General features: G+C 39.4%; 1 protein-coding gene across 3 annotated transcripts in view; it reads right to left on the bottom strand.

The window, feature by feature from the left end:
• Positions 1-21,433, bottom strand: part of ATP13A4 (ATPase 13A4) — a 254,996-nt gene that overhangs the window by 150,771 nt on the left and 82,792 nt on the right. For all 3 annotated transcript variants that reach the window (XM_036348289.1, XM_036348287.1, XM_036348288.1), the window contains exons 14-23: positions 21,270-21,420; positions 19,612-19,698; positions 19,233-19,386; positions 17,895-18,006; positions 12,088-12,212; positions 7,115-7,278; positions 6,167-6,289; positions 4,767-4,846; positions 2,572-2,614; positions 2,059-2,168 (exon numbers count right to left, since the gene is read on the bottom strand). In XM_036348289.1, coding sequence (XP_036204182.1) covers positions 2,059-2,168; positions 2,572-2,614; positions 4,767-4,846; positions 6,167-6,289; positions 7,115-7,278; positions 12,088-12,212; positions 17,895-18,006; positions 19,233-19,386; positions 19,612-19,698; positions 21,270-21,420 — 1,149 coding nt within the window. The remainder of the gene's footprint in view (positions 1-2,058; positions 2,169-2,571; positions 2,615-4,766; positions 4,847-6,166; positions 6,290-7,114; positions 7,279-12,087; positions 12,213-17,894; positions 18,007-19,232; positions 19,387-19,611; positions 19,699-21,269; positions 21,421-21,433) is intronic.

Here is a 21,433-nt window from a genome sequence, read left to right as displayed (position 1 = left end):
GCCTTATCCTCACCCCCAGCTTTTTCCTGTGCCAGGGCTTTGCTGCTGCCATTCGCTCTGCCTAGAAGGCAGTTTCTCCCATCCCTCACCTCCTTAGAAAGGCTTTCCCACACCACCTCACCTGGCACAGCAAATTCTGCCCCCCTGGTCATCTTCCTACCTTTCACATTGGCCCTGATTTATCTGTGCGTGTGTTTATTGCCTGACTTCTTCATTGGAGGAAAACGTCATGCGATGGAGGGACGTTTGATTTACTTGCTTCTGCCTCCAACTGTTCCTGGCACTAAGTGTCTACATTATAAATGTTTGTTGAACAGATGAATAAATAAAGAAATAAAAATTGGAAGGAGCTAGCCAAATCATCATTTTAATGTGGGGAAAGGAGTATGGCATTTGTAGATAAAACACATTTAAACAAAATTAATTCTAATAGCATCTCCAATCCTATATGGCTGTGTCAGCTTGGGTCATTCTCTGAGCCTCAATTTCTTTCTTTCTTTTTTTAAAAAATTTTTACTTTTCAAATTTTTTTTATTGTTGCACTATTACACATGTCCTTATGTTTCCCCACCCCTTTGCCTGCCTCATCCCAGCCCCGTCCCATAGCCTCAATTTCTTTATTTGTAGAAGAAATAGTGACCATTCCTACATCTCCAGGCTTTTTGAAGTATAAGAAAACAGGCATTAAAACACTTTATAAACACACTAGAGGCCCGTTGCACAAAATTTGTGCAAGGGGCTTGGCCCTCGCAGCCATGATGGCTTGCCTTGGCCCTGGCAGCCCCAGATTCGTCTGGAAGGTCATCCGGTCTAATTAGCATATTATGCTTTTATTATTATAGATACTAGTTATAATAACCCAAAGCAGCCACAGTGCTAACTACCTCTGTCATTTAAAGAATGTTGCTGAAACCGGTTTGGCTCAGTGGATAGAGCATCGGCTTGCGGACTGAAAGGTCCCGGGTTCGATTCTGGTCAAGGGCATGTACCTGGGTTGTGGGCACTTCCCCAGTGGGGGATGTGCAGGAGGCAGCTGATCGATGTTTCTCTCTCATCAATGTTTCTAACTCTCTATCTCTCTCTCTTCCTCTCTGTAAAAAATCAATAAAATATATTTTTAAAAAAAAAGAATGTACCAGAAGTATATATTCGAGGGGGTGGTGGAAATAAAGCACCAAGGGAAATTTTAGTAGAAGCAGCAAAAATAAATATTTTGGAAACTAGAGATGGGAAGGTTATCCTAAGGTAGCATAAAGAGGCAAGAGAAAGGAAAGAAAATGGGGAGAGAAAAATTCTCTCAATTCCTCATTATCAAGCATCTAAGAAGATACATTTAAATAATAATCATCATCATAATAATATAATCAACACTGTCAAAGCAGTAACAAGTGCCAGATTCCAACTTTCTAAAAGTAAACTACTCAGTGATTTTTATTAGAAATGCCACTGTTCTCCCAGGATTATTTTAGCTCCGGGGAAGTCCACTGGGAAGTAGAATGTTTGACCGAATTCTCCTGCAAAGCACCTCCCCACCCAAAGATGCAAAGTTTCTCTGGTCCTTGACTTGCAGAACAATGGAATCTGATAAGTCAGTCAGAGAAAGGCAGATACCATATAATTTCACTGGTATGTGGGATCTAAAGAACAATATAAATGAACAAACAAAACAGAAACAGACTCACAGTTACAAAGAATAGACTGATAGTTGCCAGAGGAAGGGGGGGTGGGGTAGGGACTGAATGAAAAAGGTAAAGGGACTGAGAAGTATAGATTGGTAGTTACAAAATAGTCATGGGATGTAAAGCAAAGGGAATAGAGTTGATAATATGATGCCAGTTGGGCACCGAAAACATCAGAGGAAACACTTCATAAAGTGATTGTCTAACCACTACGCTGCACACCTGAAACTAATACAAAATAACATTGAAAGTCAACTGTAATTGGGGAAAAAAAACAATTCAAATAAATACATGATAAAATAAAATAAAAAGAACAGTGGGATCTGTGCCTAGAAGGCAGAAGAGATGAAAACAATGTTGGTGTATAGTGCTTACTTACTTGATAAGTTGAGGTACACACGCAATGTTTGGAGTTTTGGAAGTGAAAGGTGAGGCCACAGATGCCTCGTGCTCTGATAAAGAGATGCCCACGTGAGCCATTTTCAAAGCCTGAAAGCAAAGAGTTCGCTTACGGTGCGTGCACACTCCCATACATCTCTCCTGAGGCCTCATAAGAAAGGGGCCAGTTAAGCTGTCCACAAGGTGGCTTGTGGGCCCAAACACTGGCCAGGAGATGACCCCAGACTTCGATCTGCCTGCCACATAAGAAAGAGATGGCACTGGGCCTCCCAGTAAAAGTGGGGACCTCAGAACCAAATTCTACCCCACTTAGTCTATAATGGCCACTGAGTTATTATGTAGCTTTGGCCCAAACTCTCCCAAACACTCAGCATCAGTTTCTTCAACAAGAGGAGTGGAGAGAGTGTATATCCCGGAAGATACTATCTCTGCAGGGCTCTGGGCAAGTACAATCCATGTGAGACTGTGGTCCCACACACTGGCCACTACTTACCCCACAGTCATTGGCTCCATCGCCGCACATACCTACAAAGTAACTAAAGGCGAACCATGTCAATTGTGGAATATATCAAAGCGATCTTAATGATAATTTCTCTAATTAAAAAGATAACATGAGCTTCATTGCTTAGTGTTTAAACTTATTATTTTAATGGAGTTTCCCTGATAGTCTGGTTTGACTAAAAAGTAAGATTTGACTCAGCAGTTCCTACAATGGATAAGAAATCCAGGACGTCATTCCTGACTCCAAGCACATTCAGGAATGATGCACTTTACTGTTTAGGAAGCAGCTTTGTCAACTGCAAAACAGGATGCTCATAATTATATGTAAGACAGCATGGCATGGTGGAGAGGGCACAGGGTTTGAAGCTACAAGATCTAGATCGTTGACCTGATTTACTGTTTAGACTAACATTTTCTCCCCTGCACAGTATTAAGAGTATTCAGTGAGGTGCAATATGGGAAATTGCCTTATAAATTCTGAAATCATAAATAAAACTTACTTGTTGGTGCTGTTAATAGTACACAAGGGAAAAGCCTGCCATGTTAGCAGTCACACAACAAAAAATGAAGTTCCAGGCCCAGAAGTTGAAGAAAACACATCCCTTCTTTAGGGTTGCTTTTTGAGGCTGAGTGAATACTACTCTGTTAAATTGCTGGCAAAAAATCCTGCCAACAATTGTGCCAACAATTGTTTGCAAAAAATCCTGATCTTATGGAACCTTAATCCATAGTCTGCTTTTTAAGGAATGAGCACTCTGAATGCATTTAAAGAACTTACTGTGCTTCTTTTCACACGTTGCTCTATAAAGGCAACTAGTTTACTGTCTTGGTTTTCAACCATGTTGAGAAGACAGAGTGTTCTGAATGGAGGTGTTTGCCTAGTGACTTAATCAAGTGAGTAGCAGGATGGAGCTGCAGTGAGTAGAGGTAGGAGTCATATCTATGTGGTCCAGCACCAGAAGTAGAGGAAACCTTCAGGACTTTATGAGTTCATTTACCAAAACATAAGGAGAGAAAGAAAGAAAGAGAGAGAGAGAGAGAGAGAGAGAGAGAGAGAGAGAGAGAGAGAGAGAAGGAAGGAAGGAAGGAAGGAAGGAAGGAAGGAAGGAAGGAAGGAAGGAAGGAAGGAAGAAAGAAAGAAAGAAAGAAAGAAAGAAAGAAAGAAAGAAAGAAAGAAAGAAAGAAAGAAAGAAAGAAAGAAGGAAAGAAGGAAGGAAGGAAGAAAGAAAGAAAGAAAGAAAGAAAGAAAGAAAGAAAGAAAGAAAGAAAGAAGAAAGAAAGGAAGGAAGGAAAGAAAGAAGAAAGAAAGAAAGAAAGAAAGAAAGAAAGAAAGAAAGAGAGAGAGAGAGAGAGAGAAAGAAAGAAAGAAAGAAAGAAAGAAAGAAAGAAAGAAAGAAAGAAAGAAAGAGAAAGAAAGAAAGAAAAGGAGTCCCAAATGATGGGCACTTTATTTGAACTGCCCATTCGATCAATGGAGACCTTCTGTGTTAGAAGATAAATCATTTTTCTGATTTAGGGTGAAGAGGATGTTTTGGCATAGATGGTTTTAATATTGTGAAGGTTATGTGAATCTCTCATCATGTAAGTCTTCCTATATCATAACTGTGATAATAATTGGTAAAAATGAAGTCTAAATTTCCCTGTCCCTTTGGGAGCTGAGTACACATTACCTTTCCAGGCTTGTTTCTCACCTTACCTTTTCATGACGCTTACGGTCTAGTCCAGTGATGGCGAACCTATGTCATGCGAACTCATTTTTTTGGTTGATTTTTCTTTGTTAAATGGCATTTAAATATATAAAATAGATATCAAAAATATAATTCTTTGTTTTACTATGGTTGCAAATATCAAAAAATTTCTATATGTGACATGGCACCAGAGTTAAGTTAGGGTTTTTCAAAATGCCAAGCTCAAAAGGTTCACCATCACTGGTCTAGTCAGTGCTTCTCAAGTCTGGATGCAAAATTGGCTTATGTGAGGAGTTTTGAAAAAAAATACTGATGTCCAAGCACCATGTGAGCAAATGAATTAGAATTGCTAATTTTCCAAAGCTCCCAAGGTGACTAACGTGTGCAGCCAGGTTAAGAACCACTGTCCTCGCTGAACAGAGTGACTTCCTGTGCCTCTTCCTCTTTCCCTGACTGCCATGCCCCTCACACTTCACACCTGAATAGGAAAAGAACCTACTCCAGTTTCTGAAATTCTTCCACCAGACTGGATTTCTGCCCAGGAGACATTCTTGCAAAGATGGTCCCATTCATCAATATCTGCAAGGAACCCAAAAGAGAAATAGTTTTTATGTCAGCTGGTCATACATGAAATAATTAACAACACTCATAACACTGACAGGGTAAAGAAAAAAAGAACTGTTTCTCAAGAAGTCTTCCTTTGGATTTTACAATAGGCATTGGGACATAGGTCATCAGATAGGTTACCAGGAAGACCAAAATCAATAAAGATGACTACTTCATAAAAATACTTGGTGAACATGATATCTATTTAGCTCAGCTGCCATAGAGACAGCTGCCATAGAGAATGTGGTCCTAAAAAATCCTGATCTTATGGAACCTTAAGCCAACAGAACATGAAAAATTGTAAGGAACTCAGGAAAAGAAAATGAAGCAACTGCCTCTCAGAAATTTGTTCAGAATTAGCAGAAAAATAGCCTAGTGATGAAATAGTAGAGTAACTATCTGTGGTTTTTGACTTACTGTATCATCTGGGCTGGATCGGTTGTAAACTTCGGCTGATATCCCAAGCCTAATTGGACTATGGGACATTGATGGTTTGGTAGTATAAGAACCTCTACGAGCCCCTCCACCTGAGCTCCATTCTATAGAACCTAAATTTATCTGTGTTAGGTCTGCCTGCCCCCTGACCTCCCTGGCAGTAAACTCAGTTTAGTGTTTACTAAGCCTCAAAGTCTTTATTCTTTTTTTCTTAAGCAGTGCTTAAGATGGTGAGTAATTGAATACAAATAATCATCTGCCCCCACTACGGGTTTATTCTTCATCAGAAAAGTTGTTAAGTTTGACTCTTTTCTGTGTAGAGGTCCTCTATGAAAAATCTCCCGAAATTCCTCTATTCAAGCCTGTCTTCTTGTATAATTGCAGAATTTCCACTCTACTGTGAGACTCCTAACCATGAAAATATAATGACAGCTACCCAAAAGCAATCCTGATGACTTGAGAAGTCACTAGTTTAATCCTATAAATTATTGATTTTCAACCTTTTTCATCTCATGGCACACATCGATGATAAGACAGAAACATAATTCGGCTGCCTCCTGCACGCCCCCTACTGGGGATTGTGTCCAGGCCTGTGCCCTGACAGAATTGAACTGGAGTCTTCTTGGTGCGTTGGACAATGCTCAATCAACTGAGCCACACTGGCCAGGCAAGTTTACTTATTTTAAATCTAATAGGATAAGAGACAACAGCAACCTCTGTAAAACTATCTGCCTCTTTCATGAGACGTTCAATAGGGATATCTTACCTATTTAGAGGTGTGAAATTACTGAGGATTATGTTCTGTAAATGACATTGTCAGCATCTTTACCAGGAAATTAGTACCCTCTGAGAACTGACCTTTGGCAATAGGCTGCTGAAATGTTGACTTATAACCTGAAAGGATTTTCCACTTAGGGCAAAATGGTAACTTTCTTCTCTGCTATTTTCAGAGACTTCTTCCCTGATGTTAATGTAATTGTCCTGCAAAGCAAGACACAGTTATTTTAGACTTGGTAGAGTGGATAGGAACCACAGCATCTCTGAGAGAAGACAACTATGGCAGTCCAGGGTCTCTCTGTAAAAGTCAAACTCCAGGCCTGATTCCTCAGAGAAGCACTTTCTCTTTGCTAGATCAATCTTTGCACATCACAGGCTCTATAGTAAATAGGAGAATAACACTTACTCATGTCCTGATCTCATCCTGATTTGATCTCGGTGGGTCCCAGAGAAGAGCACATTTCACACATTTCAAGTGTAAAATACAAAAGCACTATAGCTTAACAAATCTCTCCCTGAAGTGAGAACTTACAATTTTTTTTTCTTAAAGAATTAATATTGTTCCACAAGGACACAATAGAAATAGGATACTGACAAGATTGGAGATAAATGAATAACACTTTCTTCCCTACCCTGAAGATACAGTCTGATTTTCCATTTCACACAGTGGTATCTCTCCTAGGGATTAAATCCCCTTTGAATTCAACAGGGTGGCTGGCAAGCATGGCAAAAATGGGAAGTTGGAGTCAGAGCATCCTTACTATATTCTTTCTCAAACAGAGACAAAAACTTTTTAAGTTTAAAAGAATGGATTATTTCCAGCACCCATGAATGCACTGTACCTTAAAGCTCAGTTGGAAAGATATGGGGAACTGATATAATTGAGCACTTCACACTGCATGTGTGAGAGATTTGGAGAAGTATGTTGACCCTAGGTCACCTGTACACCTCTGCCAGTCAAAGCTGCTCAGTTACCCACACTGTGAAGCAAGTTAGATAATGTGGCTGAAAGTCTGTTTTTAAGAATACCTGATTCCCATATGCAATGGGTTTCTTCTCTTCTACTAATTTCCAAGATATGGATGCTGATGAGGACCCAGTACTTTCACTCGCTTCAATGAGAATGACTTTCTGGCCTTCGGAAACCATTCCAGAATTTCTGGCCACTGTTATTGCAGTCTGAAGATTGTCACCTAGAAGAAAGGAAGACCATCCTAACATGAGGTTGAAGAGATAGGACAAATTCTTAGAGGGCCTGGAAAACTAGGATAAGGAGTCAAGTCTTGATTATAGGTGTGAAGAGACATAACCTCTAAGGCAGCGGTTCTCAGCCTGTGGGTCGCGACCCCTTTGGCGGTCAAACGACCCTTTCACAGGGTCGCCTAAGACCATCCTGCATATCAGATATTTACATTACGATTCATCACAGTAGCAACATTACAGTTATGAAGTAGCAACGAAAATAATTTTATGGTTGGGTCACAACATGAGGAACTGTATGTAAAGGGCCAGAAGGTTCAGAACCACTGCTCTAAAGTCTCCCTCAGCCCTGACCTTCCTTGATTTCATGGTTGCTTTTCTGGTTCTTGCTGCTTTTCATCTGGTTACTTCATATATTTTTGTAATAGAGTGGGGAAAAAAACAAAAGGGCAAAATTCTAATTTACTTCTGTCATTTTTTAACAGCTTGGTAAACATTTAGTAAGAATCTACTGGTTTTATATACTATCTGGTGGTCCTCCTCCCAGCAAAGATGGAGAGTAATCCCACTATCTCTCTCACTGACAACAATGGAAAACTCTGAGAAAAAATACAAAGAGCAACTACCCAAGGCCCTTGAAAGTAAACATAAGCAGGTAGAATGTGAAAGAGAGTCAAATTTGGAGAAACAATCTACCAGGTGCTAAGATTCTCAGCTTTTTTTCCTCTTCCTTTCACATATTTAACCCTAGAGCTGTGCAGGTAGCAAAATCTCTGAGAAACTAGCCTCTCTGGCCAGAAGAACTAGGAAAAGGGGCGCCTGGGGCTGGAGAGTTATGAGGGAAATCCTGGAAAAGAAAGTCCTAGATAAGGAGACAAATTTCAGTATGTGAACTATGTAAGTCCCCAGCCCAACTCAGAGCTGTGCACATGCAGAACAAACCCAAAGAAGAATGACAAAGGCAATATTAATCACCTCCACTATTTCTGAGTTTTTCTTGCCAAACCCAAAATCATTTTTCAGAGAATTTTAACAGTATCCAAAGTATCAAAAAATCATATTTGGAATATTTAGGACACTCAATATACAAAAAAACCCTGAAAGTCTGGCCAATTCTCAAGAAAAGGTAATCAATAATTGCCTGTCCCAAAATAACCCAGTTGTTGTAACTATTACACTGGTTTTAAAGGAGCTATTGTAAGCCTCCTCCACATTAATCCTCTTAAAATAAATGACAAGATAGAAGTCCTCAACAGAAAGAAGTATCTCTATATATAAAAGCCTAAGCAACCGAATGACCAAATGACCGATCGCTGTGACACACACTGACCACCAGGGGACCGATGCTCAACACATAGGGTCGGGCTCCCTGCTGTCTAGATCGGGCCTGCGGGGATCGGACCAAAACTGGCTATCTGACATCCCCGAGGGGTCCTGGATTGCGAGAGGGTGCAGGTCAGGCTGAGGGACCCCACCGGTGCACGAATCTATGCACCAGGCCTCTAGTATATTCTATAAAAAAGAACCAAGTAGCTATTTTAGAACTAAACAATATAATAACTGAAAATTTAAACATTCACTGTATTCACTCAACAATAGAATGGCAATGAGGAAAAGAGTCAATGAATTTGAATATAGAACCATATAAATTATACAATTTAAAGAACAGAGAGAAAAATCTTAAAATAAAATAAAAGAGATTGAAAAAATATTAAGAAGACTCACATTTTTGTCATTAAAGTCCTCCAAAAAGAGGAGAAAGAAACTGGAATAGGAAAATTATTTTTGAAAAAATAATAGCAGAAAACTCCCTAATGTGTTTACAAATTTAAATTCACAGATTCAAGAAGCTCAGTGAACAACTCAGTGAGAACCACATCCGGACACATAATCAAACTGCTGAAAACAAAAGATAAAGAAAATGTCTTAGAAGCAGCTAGGAAAAGAAAACCAATACAGTATATATATATAAAAATATGATTCTAATGAAAATTATCACAGATTTCTGATTAAAAACTATGGAGGCAGGATGACAGTAGAATGACATCTTTAAAGTACAGAAAGAAAAAAACTATAAGCTCAGACTCCTTTAGCTAATGAAAATATCCTTTAGGAATAAAGTAAAAATAAAGACATTAAATAAAGAGAAACTAAGATAATTTTTGCCAAAGAACATGCTCAAAACGAAATGGTAAGAGAAATTCTTTTAATTTTTAAATGTTTCTATTGATTTCAGAGAGAGGAATGGAGAAGGAGAGATATAAACATCAATGATGAGAGAGAATCATTGATCAGCTGTCTCCTGCATGCCCCCCACTGGGTATCGAGCCCACAACCTGGGCATGTGTCCTGGCTGGGAATCAAACCGTGACTTCTAGGTTCATGAGTGGACACTCAACCACTGAGCCACACCAACTTGGCTAAAAGGAAGTCTCTAAACTAAAAGAAAATGATACTTACAATATGAATAATAAAAACATAGCAACAGAAATAATAAAATTTGGAGTAAATATAAGTCTATTTTTCTTCATTTATGTTCTTTAATTCTTGACTGTTGAAAGTAAAAAATTTAACATTGCCTGGTGGAGTTTTCATTGTCATACATGACAACTATAAAGGAGCGAAGGTAAAGAACACTTCTGGTTGTAAGGCTTCTTGAAAGGGTAGGTAGAGATATTGTCATTAGAGCTACTGAACAATAAATAAGATAAGATCTGGATCACTATCCTTAACACAGGTTTCTACCAAAACTTTATGAGGATCCTCAAAAGGCTAAGTGGTGGGAAGGAGATGCTGTACCCTCAGGTTGAGAGCTAAGAGATTTCCTCTACCTGCCTCGGCAAGACATCAGCAGATGTTCTGCTTTGCAATGCAAGCCCCTTTTGCATCTACCAGCCACTGGAATTCTACTGTTTAGAATATGCAACCGAGGCCTGAATCTCAGTCATTTGACAAAGCTACATAACAACCTATTTATGAAACCCCAGTAGCTAGATAAGAAAAGATAAGGAGAAAACAGCCAGAATACATGATTGGTAAAGTAGAGTAGCTGCAGGAGACAGATTAAAACTGCACTAAAAAATATAAATTTTAAAAAGTTTAAAACCACTCACAAAATATGATTTAAGAACTTAATTCAGCAGGTGATTTGGAGAAGATAATAGTCATTTTTGAGACCTGAGCTTGTGGTTTAAATAAACTGGGTACAAAAAAAAAATATATCTTAAAGCACAAAGCATAATTATAAAAACATATCAGCCAAAAGAAAAAATATAATAAACTGAGAGGATATATGCAGGGGGCCTGTCATATGAATAATAGAAACTCTAAAAGGGAAATAGGAAAGGGAAAGAATAAAGGCAATAATTAAATGAATAATAGAAGAAATTTTTTGAACAATAGAAAAAAATTTCCTGTGAGGAAGAAGACAGATTTAAAGTGCTCACTATGTTCCAGACCAAATTAATGAAAAAAGAAACTTATAAGCATATTCTGATAACATTTCTAAACTTCAAAGTTAAAGGAAAAGTATCATATGCAGAAAGGAACAAGCCACCCACAGTGAACTTGCATTGAACTTGTAATATGCAACACTAAAAAGCAAAGGGCAAAGGAAAGGCACAGATTATTAAGAAAAAAAGGATTGTAACCCAAAAATTCTATACTCATTCAACTGTCAGAGCAAAGAGATATTCCAGGCTATGTAAGAAATCAGATAGCATATCATCCTTCTATCTTGTCCAAGGACAATTCTTGAGAAAAATATTATAACCAAGCAAGGAGAGAAACAGAACAGAAATTTAATAGGAGGGAAGAAGTAAAGAGGGAGGGTAATCAACCCTTGTTTCTCCATAAGTCTAATGATTAAGGATAGATTATGAGAACGTGAATATAGTGCTAAATATTTTTGAAACAGAGGCATCAATATGTAGGGGATATTTTAATAAGTAATAAATTAACTCAGCAACACCTAAAAGTTGGATAGAGGGACTGGAAAGGGAGAGAGTAAACATTGTCCAAATGTCTCTTGGATAGTGGAGATGGGAATAGGAGAAGGGAAAATAAAAATATTCTAGAGTTCCCAACAGTAGAATTGGGTTCAGGGGATGTGGGGTGGAGAAATATTCTATCTTGGTAACACAATAGAGTTGAATGTGTCTATGAGATCAGGGAAAGGGAAGACACACTTAAAAAATATGGATGTATTAGGAAATCATTTCTTCTCTGTTCAGAAGCATTCATTAGGAAATTTCACACATTTTGCATGATCTTTCCTCACTTCTCCCTTATTTGTGTGATTTGAGGCTTTGGAGTAGAAGTAGAAAGGACAGCATTGTTTTTAAATCTGCAGAACATGATTGGTGGGTTTTGAGTGCAGTTTACAGACCATGCTGACTAAGCATTCTTTTTCTCCTAATATTTCACAATGAAATCATCATCTCTGCATGGCTTATATCGTCTCATTCAAGTGATATTTTAAAAGTCTCCTCCCAGATAAGACACCTCATCCAAGGTATTCAGTCGGACATTTTGCCACATCACCCTTTTTTGTTTTATGTACCTCATAACACTCATTACTAGCCATTTATTTGATTATTTGATTGCCAATTTATTGATTGACTTTCTATCTCACCCCATCTGAAAGAAGCTCAGTGAGAACAATAACGTTGCCTTTTTGTTGCCCATCTCCAGCACCTAGAATGGTGTCTGCTCCATAGGAGGTAGTCAGCCATATTTTCTAAGTGAGTGAATCTCTATTTCCACATCAAATTCTTACTGCTTTCTACTTTTTTTATATATACCTGTGATCATTACTGTCCTTATCCGGGCTGAGATGAGCTCTTCCAGGACAGGTTTTGTCTCTTCCTTCAATCGATTCTCCAAGATCAGCAATCCCAGAAATATCAGGTCTGCTTCTACCTTGTCCCTGGAGATATATATATATAACAATGATTAAACAGAAATAACATGTCATAGTCCTTCTTACAGTTAGCAAACAAAAATAAAGACAAACATCTTTTCTGTTAGAGTGGTACCAACTCACTCATTCAAGCATCATTCCCAAGGTACTGAATATGTGCTAGGAACTATCCAGACAGGAAGGGGACATAAGGATATTGAGACATTTCCTCTGACTAAATCAAGAAGAAGAGAGAGTACTTATTAAGCAAAAAAATTGGCTTTAACCTTTGTAGAAAATGACCTAAATGGCCACAAAGATCTCTTCCATCTGCTGCGGTGATTTTCATTACCTCACTGCTGGCAATCACCAGAGAGGAGTTCTACCTCTGGTACAAAGCATCATGAAAAAGAAGTGAGGAACAAGAAAAACATAAAATGCCAGTTCTTCTAGAAACCAACGCTATAATCAATATCATTTTAGTCCCAGGGGTAGAGGCCATAATCTCAAAAACGTAGTCTCTCTTTAAAGTCCATTCCCCCCTCCCCCCTCTATCTGTCAGCTGGGTAGCATTGCTCTTCTACATAAAGTATGAATGCTTCTGCAGCAAGTGGGGTCTCTAAGGCTCCCATTCACTGCAAGGACATTTCCAAGACATTCCACAGGACCAAGTGCAGGGGCATGCATTTGGGGTTGGGGGCTGAAAGATTCTTCCAAGATTCATTTATCTGAGACTCAGACACCTCTAGTAGACACAAGAGCAAGACATCAGCATTGCCTATATCTAGCTGAAATGCAGATGAAAGCAATATCCAGAAAAGCCACTTTGCCTTGCTGACTATGTGTGCCTCACATTGGCCAGGGGCATGATGCTCACAAAACACTGCTAATATATCCAGAGTGGCAGGGAGTGGACACAATTGGAACTACTTATCTCAGAGTAGGCTTGGAAGGATAACATTTCCTATGCTGAGCCTGACATTTAACTCTCTCCACAATCGGATTCTACAGTGTTTTTTTCAGGTTCATCTATCACTAAAGTCTTCATCCACCCTAATCTCTAGCCAAATCGGGCCATGCACCATGGGTATGCTCCGTATTTGACCATCTTTAAACATTTGCTCTAGACTGCCAGAGACATTCTTTCTTTCTTATTTCATGAAAAAAGTTATTATATGTTCCTCCTGGTCTGTCATTGAAATCCTTCCTATATTTTGAGGCCCAATGCACATACAACTTCCTATAAAGGCTCCCTAGATAAAAATACTTGTTTCCTCAGTATATTATTTCTATCTCAGATTTGCTTGTATTTTATTTGTCCATATATTTCACTCTTTTCTGTCTGATCTATCTCTATTTCAATTTCTTTCTTGAGGGTAAAACCACCTGGTTTAAGAACAAGTTCAACAACACCCACATGGTACTCAACACAGAGGAGGTGCTCAGCCAATGTTTGCCTAGGTTCTGGTGTCTGGGGTTACCATTTTCGCCAGGCAACTTATAAAAATTCATTTCCTCTTTCAAAAATTCTACTGCCAGAGGATTTCCACAAGAATCAAAGTCAGTCAGTCTGTCAAGTCAATGGTCATTTACCAAACTCCTAAGAAAATGCAAAAATTGGACTAAGGCAAGGAGGAAGAATATGCAGAGACTATAATAGCTCCTGACTCCAGAGATTCCACGTTCAGTCGGGAGGACAAGATCAGACTTGACCACTTTGGTCATATAGAGGGCTTGGAAAGGTATCATGAAAATGCAGAATCCTAATTATTTCTGGGTGGAATGATTGATAAAGTTGTCCTAGAGGAGGTGATATTTGAGCTGGTCATTAAAGGATAACTTAATTGATGCCTGATTTAGGTCCTCCAATCTTTCTAGTGGCCCTCATACCCATGCCTCAGGCTTTAGATATGTCCAGAGATGAAATGACATGATCAAACCACAAGGCATTAGATCAGGCCAAGAAAATGGCCAGAGGGTCCAGTATCTGACATAGTCTTGCAGTCTACCTTGGCATTCACATTCTGGTTCCTCTGGCACATAGTCTTTGTAGCGTTCAATGAATAGCAATCAGGAGTCCAGAGTTATAAATAATTCCAGCTCTGTTCCTACCTTGCTGTGTGACCAAGAGTAAATCACTTTCTTTGTCTGAGGATCTATTTCTTCTTTTGTAAAAAAGTTAGCAAAATGAATGTATTTCCAAAGTCTCTTAAAGCTCTAATATTACATGTTTCTTCTTTTCATGAGTATTCAGTCTCAGTCAAGAAATAAAGAGGAAAAGCAGTCCCTTAAGGGGTCTCAAGCTCTGCATTTTGGAATAGCATGCTATCTTTTTCTTCTTCCTGCATAGACTATACCTCCTCCCAAAGCATCCTATCTAATAAAGATGGAATATGCTAATTGACTGCCATGCCTCAAAGATGGTGGTGCCCACAGCCAAAAGATGGCAGCCCAGTCCCCTATCCCCACCAGGGTGGCAGGCATGCACCAAGTGGGCCCGGCCTTACCACACACCTGCCTCCAGAGTCCCCCAGTCCTCTCAGCACCCCAGCCACCCAGAGCCACCCGAGGCTCAGGTAACCAGGGCTGGCTGAGGCTTGTGCTGCCAGAAGTGGCAGCAGCAGAGGTGTGATGGGGGCATCGCTTCCTCTGATCACCAGGTCGCCTCCTGCCCCTGAGGGCTCCCAGACTGTGAGAGGGGCAGGCTGGGCTGAGGGACCCCCCCCCCAATTTTCATGCACCAGGCCTCTAGTCTAAAAATAATAAAGAATAAAGAATGTAATACAAAAGGAGCATTGTCATCCTTGTGACTATGCTTCATGTTCTTAAAATCCATGTGATTTTTAAAGGATGAAATATGCACAAGGCAGGCCAAGAACCCTCAAAGAAATTATGATACCTATTCTGGAAGTACTCTGAGCAAACATACAAACATACACACAAACACCACAGAAAGAAAAAGTTCTATTCAATCAGGCATTAGCAAAGATTGGGTAAATTAACCTAGCTAGGAAAAGATGTAGTGCTGATGTGGCTTTAACGCAGGAAGGGAAAATTGATGACCCAAGATCAGACTGAATTAGTGAATTTGTGTTTGGACCTTATCAAATTTTGAAACGTTGGAATTTCAATACTGTTGGCCAGGGCATGTACTCTCCTGTGTGCTGTAGCCCTCACCATTCCCTATTGTTTATGTGTCTCCACCTCCACCATCAGTCTTTGTTGCATATACAAGCCCCAAAGCCATGAGTTTGAAACTTGTAGATATGCACATATTTTATTATAATAATCAGAAGCAACAGCATAGTATCCAGAATCTTGGTATATATCTGTCGACAGGATCCCAGGAAACAAAATTCCATTCCCAATTCTGCCACATCCTGGGCTCAACTTTCCTCTTCTTTAAAATGTGAGATCTGATCTCAAAGTTCACTTCAGGTCTCTGACCAATGATTTGAGTGACCTGATTTGATTAAATTACAACAAATACTTAGAGTTGCAATAGTCAAAGTGACCCTTTGGCTAAGGGTCACATTAAGCTGGCCTTGAGGAGAGTGACCCAATATGCCCAGGAATCTAATACTCAATGACTTTATTTTTCTTTTTATTTTTTTTCTTTTTTTTTTTTTTTTTTATTGCTTAAAGTATTACAAAGGGTATTACATATGTGTCCATTTTATCCCCCCGCCCTAGACAGTCCCCTAGCCTCCCCTACCCCCCAATGTCTTATGTCCACTGGTTATGCTTATATGCATGCATACAAGTCCTTTAGTTGATCTCTTACCCCCCTACCTCCTGCCCCGCAACCCTCCCCGGCCTTCCTGCTGCAGTTTGACAATCTGTTTGAGGCAGCTCTGCCTCTGTATCTATTATTGTTCAAAAGTTTATAATGGTCTCTATTATCCATGAATGAGTGAGATCATGTGGTATTTTTCCTTCATTGACTGGCTTATTTCACTTAGCATAATGCTCTCCAGTTCCATCCATGACGTTGCAAATGGTAAGAGTTCCTTCCTTTTTAGAGCAGCATAGTATTCCATCGTGTAGATGTACCACAGTTTTCTAATCCATTCATCTACTGATGGGCACTTAGGTTGTTTCCAGATCTTAGCTATGGTGAATTGTGCTGCTATGAACATAGGGGTGCATATATCCTTTCTGAATGACTTTAGATGAGTCACTTCTGCCTCTGGGCCTCTCTGCCCAATCACAAAACGACAGGGTTAGGACACAGCTGTGATTCTCAGCAGGGGCACTACTGCCTCTAGAGGACAGTTTGGAAACTTTTAAGACATTTATGCAAGATTTTCTGCAATGACCAATGCACATGAATAATTACCTTGCATCCCAGGTGCCCTTTAAATATTTTACAGGGCATTCATGACACTAAAAGATTGTTTATACTTTCCTAAGTCAGTATAAGCTTATCCTGCTTATATTATACCACATAGCATGGTATATCATAGTATATATAATACAACTATATTATGATAAATAAACAAAATTGTTTATAGTTCCCATAGCTCTGCTTTATATATAAGCACAAAGTAAGTTTGCACATTTTTAATATTCTATTGAATTTTCCAGTAATGTAAGTACTGTGTAAGTTGAAAGGAGATTGTACTGTTTTATTCAGGATTTTACCAAGAGTTTTAAAGCATTTCACAGCAAGACTGCTGGTGCTATTTGAGACTGCAGTGTATAACACCTGTATCAGTCTGCATTGCTAGCCCCATGATCCTACACACGGTGCAAGCAACATATTGCTTTATTTTATTTTAGTGGAGTCAGCTGAGCTTTATTGAGTTGTCTGTTACTTTTGTAATACATTGTATTTTTTGCTTTTATTTTTACTGTATAGGATGGAATCATGTTTATTCTTACAAAGAATATGTGCAGATTATATACATATGAATTTATTTTAATATATAAGAAGTGGTACAAAATATAGTTGCAATAAGAGAGTGTTGTTGAGCCTGACAGGGTTGAAAACAAATATGTTAGACTTCCCAAATTTAAAATCCTTAGTAACAAAATAAGCCATGATTATCTCCATAGTAGTGTTACAATAATGGCTGGAAAGAGTACTGGACATGGCATTGAAGGTGAAATAAACACAATAGTCTAAAAACAGTGGAAAATAAAACAACAGATAAAATTAAACTCGGAGTTCATTTTAGTCCTTGGGGATCCCTATTTTAATCTAATTATATCAAAGCTTTCTCTATAATGGCCACCCTGAAGCTTTTTCTTGTTTTTCTACAGACATTACTTAATTTATACAAGTCTAAGCTATATGTTTTTCATTAAGTTGTGTATTTCTTATCAAGATATTTTTAAAATGTTATGTTTTCTAACTTTCAACTAATTCACCAACTATAATTTTAAAAATTAGCTACTTGTATTTGGTTCAAAATGAGGACATGACCTTAATTTCACACTATGAAACATTGCTTATAATCATATATGTGTTTTCACAAAGCTGTACAACCACATCCTATTTCACAGTGTATACAGCTCTTTCTCATAAATTCTCCCAGTCATCAGCTTTGTGATTCAGACAGAGTAGAGATGACTACATCCCTGTCTACTAAGTTCAGAAGCATTTCATGCCCATGAATCCTTCAATCTATGTTGCTGAGTCTACTGCCCAGCCTGGTGCATCTTCCCACCCAATCATCCTGCTTTGTGAGAATCCTCCCCACTCACCTCGTCAAGGCAGTGGTGTGGTGGTCCATTTCCAGCTTTTTGTAGGCCAGTGCTATGACCCGGAAGCCCTGTGTTGTGTAAATCTGAAGTTCACTAACAAAACTAGCTGGCACTGTTCAGAAAATGACACAAGATTAGTAGGCAACATTTACTACTCAGTTGGTACTGGTAGAGAAACAGACCTAGTTCTTGAAAAAAACAAACAAACACAAAACAAACAAACAAACAATACCACCACATTTCTAAAAAGGTACACAATAAGTCAGTGGGAACCCACCCTAAAAATAACTACATTGTCAAGAATGACCTTTTGGTATTCAGTGAAGCTGAACTGAAAAGGAAACATTTAAAGAAAGAAGAAGATGAAGATGAAAACGGAGACAAAGAAGAAGAACAAGAAGAAAAATAAAGGGTGAGAAATATGTATAATTCTTTATTTCTACAGTTTAACTAACATTTACTGACAGTCTGCTATGTGCCAGGAATTGGCTCTGCAGAGATTAAACTGCAGGATCTCTGTTTATTAAGGTATCAAATAGTAGACTAACAATGTAATCAAATGAAATCATTTCTATGACCCAAGTAATTGCAGTGTGCTATGCTATGGAATCACTTAGACACACATATACAAGTCTGGGAGGAAGTGGTTAGATGAAGGAAAGGAAAGGACATTTTGGTTGAGGGAGGACCATGTGCTTAGGGATGAACACATGAGACAAACAGCCTTCAGTAGTTAGTTCAGCTCGGGAAAAGCGTAGGATGTGAGGATAGGAGTGGTAAGATGTATTTGGAAAGTTTAATAGGAGTCAGATCATGAAGGCCTTATATAATATCTTAAAGGAATTTGAGATTATTCCTGGAGTCTATGGGAAACAACCAACAGAAGAAAAGTGGAAAGTGACAACATAGTTATATTTGGTGATGGAAAACCCAATCTAGTCAGAGTATAAAGGATGAATCAGGGTAGGAGTGACTGGGAGCAGGGGTCAATTCACCAACTGTTGAAGTGATCCAGTGGAGGGAAGATGAGGGCCTGAGCTGATGGAGTGATAGGACTATGGGTTAGCAATTGCCAAGACAGAAGCACTGAGGGAGAGGGACAAATCTGGGAAGAACCTCAAATTGGGGGAGAAGGAGAATGGTAGTGTCATTCACCAAGATGGGAAATATAGGAAGTGAGAAAGATAATCTTGATTTTGGTATTGAGTTTGGCATGTAGATGAGTCATCCTATTGGCAATGATCAATAGGCAATTAGATTCATAGGTCAAGTGCTCAGGGGACATATTTGGACTGGAAATATAAATTAGCCAGCTGTAGTACAAGTCTGTTCACTTACCTGTCTCAGGTTGACAAAAGCTGGCCACCTTCTCTGGTGCACCTTTCATGAATGCCAACCGGTCACCCCCCATCTCTTGGACAATGACTGTCATCCTCTGTAGGGCTGATGAGAATGGGAACTGATGCAGGATTGCAATTCCTTCCACTGGGACCTGGTTGAGGGGTGGGGAATGGAGAAGGACACACCAACATAGCTTCCACCTATTGGGAATTAATTATTCCTCCCCCAATCCTGTTTTTAGCAAATAAGAGACACAAGTTTCCATCAGTTTTCTCATGTCATAGAAGACACATCTATGACCTTTCAAAAGTGTGGGCCTAACGGGAATTTCCCCTTGAGGTTGGGTATTTCAGAGTGGATAGCAGATGAAGCTTACCTGGCTGGCTGTTTTGCTGGGCTTAACTACCATGGCGTGTGCCGGCACTTCCTTGATGTGGAAATTGTCCCCAGAAATAGCCATTTCCTATTTCACAAATGGAATATTTTTTGTTGTAGAGATTTATTGATACGATGCTCAAACCCTCGTCTTGAGAAAATCCTGAGACCACCTCAATGTTTTCTCGGTTCTCCTCCCTTGGCTAGATGGAGGTGAACCAGTCTTATTTCATCACAGGGAAGAAAAAAAAACGCATTGAAAATGCTGCGGAACTTCAAGGGCAAACACTTCTGAATTATTCATGCAATTTATCCTGCTTTCTCTGTTGGAGCATGCTGTGTAAAGGTCTCAGTCTCCATTTCTGAAGAGCTTGACTCAAAAATAGTGAGCATGGATAGCCAGACTTATTTGTGTGTGAGGCGAGCCCCTTACTGTCTTCTTTCATCCTGGAGTTCACTGTCATTCCTGCTCTTCCCTTTCCGTCTAATTTGAATTGATGGTCCTCACAGTGAGGTATGGCAGGGACTGTGAGGTACCGGTACATGGTTGATGGTCAGTAAAGGCTCAGTAATTGCTGTAATGATGACCCTAAATCACAGTCACAAGAGCCTTTTATCAAAGATGTCAAAATGCTTTGCAACCATCTCATTGAGTGGCTGAAAAAAATCTAAGAGAGGAAAATGTAATCCCTACTGAAAAATACAGAAACTGTAACCCAGAAAGGGTAAGATTAACAACGTCCTATCAAACCACTACAGAACCATGAAAAGGACCGTAAGGATTGTCTCCTTCGGTGGGGCTCACACATGTATCATAGGGGCCCAGAGCTGCTACAGGGACCTGGCTACAGGGGACAGGCGTGGTGGGCTTGTGGCTGAGTAAGGCGGGGCCTTGTGTTCCCTAAGCTTTACCTTTACTCCCATCTCAACCACAGCCACTCCGACTATTTGTTTTTTATAAAGTGCATCTAAATGATGTTTCCTTTTAAGAAAATATTTCAGGTGTGGTTCTTTTTGTGTCATTTTATGTAAACACTGCTGGTCTACTTCAATCCCTTCATTTTAAGGTCGTAGGAACGTAGCCCCAACAAGAGAGATAACTTCACAGGGTCAAGTGCTCAGCTAGAGCAGAGCCAAAACTGGAACTGGGAAAGCCAGATTCCTCTTCCTGAACACCACCCCTTGCTCTTAAACCTACCTTAGAGTCTCAGTGAAAGCGCTCATGTTGCCCTTTTTACTATTTCTAGGCTTAGAAACAAAACCAATATAATATGAATAAAAATAAACTCCTGATAGCAATGAGTTATCCTAAGCTTGGGGGGCAGTGATGTTCCCTCATCCCCATGTTCTAGAAAACTTTGAAACAAGACATTGCTCATACTACAACCTGAAATTTGGAAATAATAAACTAAAATTGCATAATAATTCTAATTACATTCATGCAATTGAGCCTGTGATATGTACCAGAATTTTTTAAGGGCATAATTTTATTTAATCACAATAACCCCACCATGAAGATACAATGGTCTGTCTCTCACTGCTCTATGTCCTCCGTTATTGAAGACTTCACATCTTACAAGTATTGACTATCAGTGATAAAACCTGTGTTTCTCTTGCATTGAAGAAGCTTCTTAGATTCTCTGCAGGTCAGAGGCTTACCCAGTTGGTGGCTTCAAACATTTTGAGGTCCAGAGGGTCTCCCTGGATGGTCTCATCGAGAAGGATCAGAGAGTGGCAGCTGGCCATGGCTGCACACAGTGGGCCCCATGGCAAAGCCCTGCCCGAGGCAAAGCTGTGGACCTCCTGGAAGCTAAAGGAGAAAA

The sequence above is a fragment of the Myotis myotis genome, unplaced genomic scaffold (assembly GCF_014108235.1).
Source record: "Myotis myotis isolate mMyoMyo1 unplaced genomic scaffold, mMyoMyo1.p scaffold_m19_p_2, whole genome shotgun sequence".
In the NCBI taxonomy this organism is placed as follows: domain Eukaryota; kingdom Metazoa; phylum Chordata; class Mammalia; order Chiroptera; family Vespertilionidae; genus Myotis; species Myotis myotis.
The sequence above is the reverse complement of the archived record's forward strand: the minus strand, read 5'-3'. Positions and strand labels throughout refer to the sequence as shown.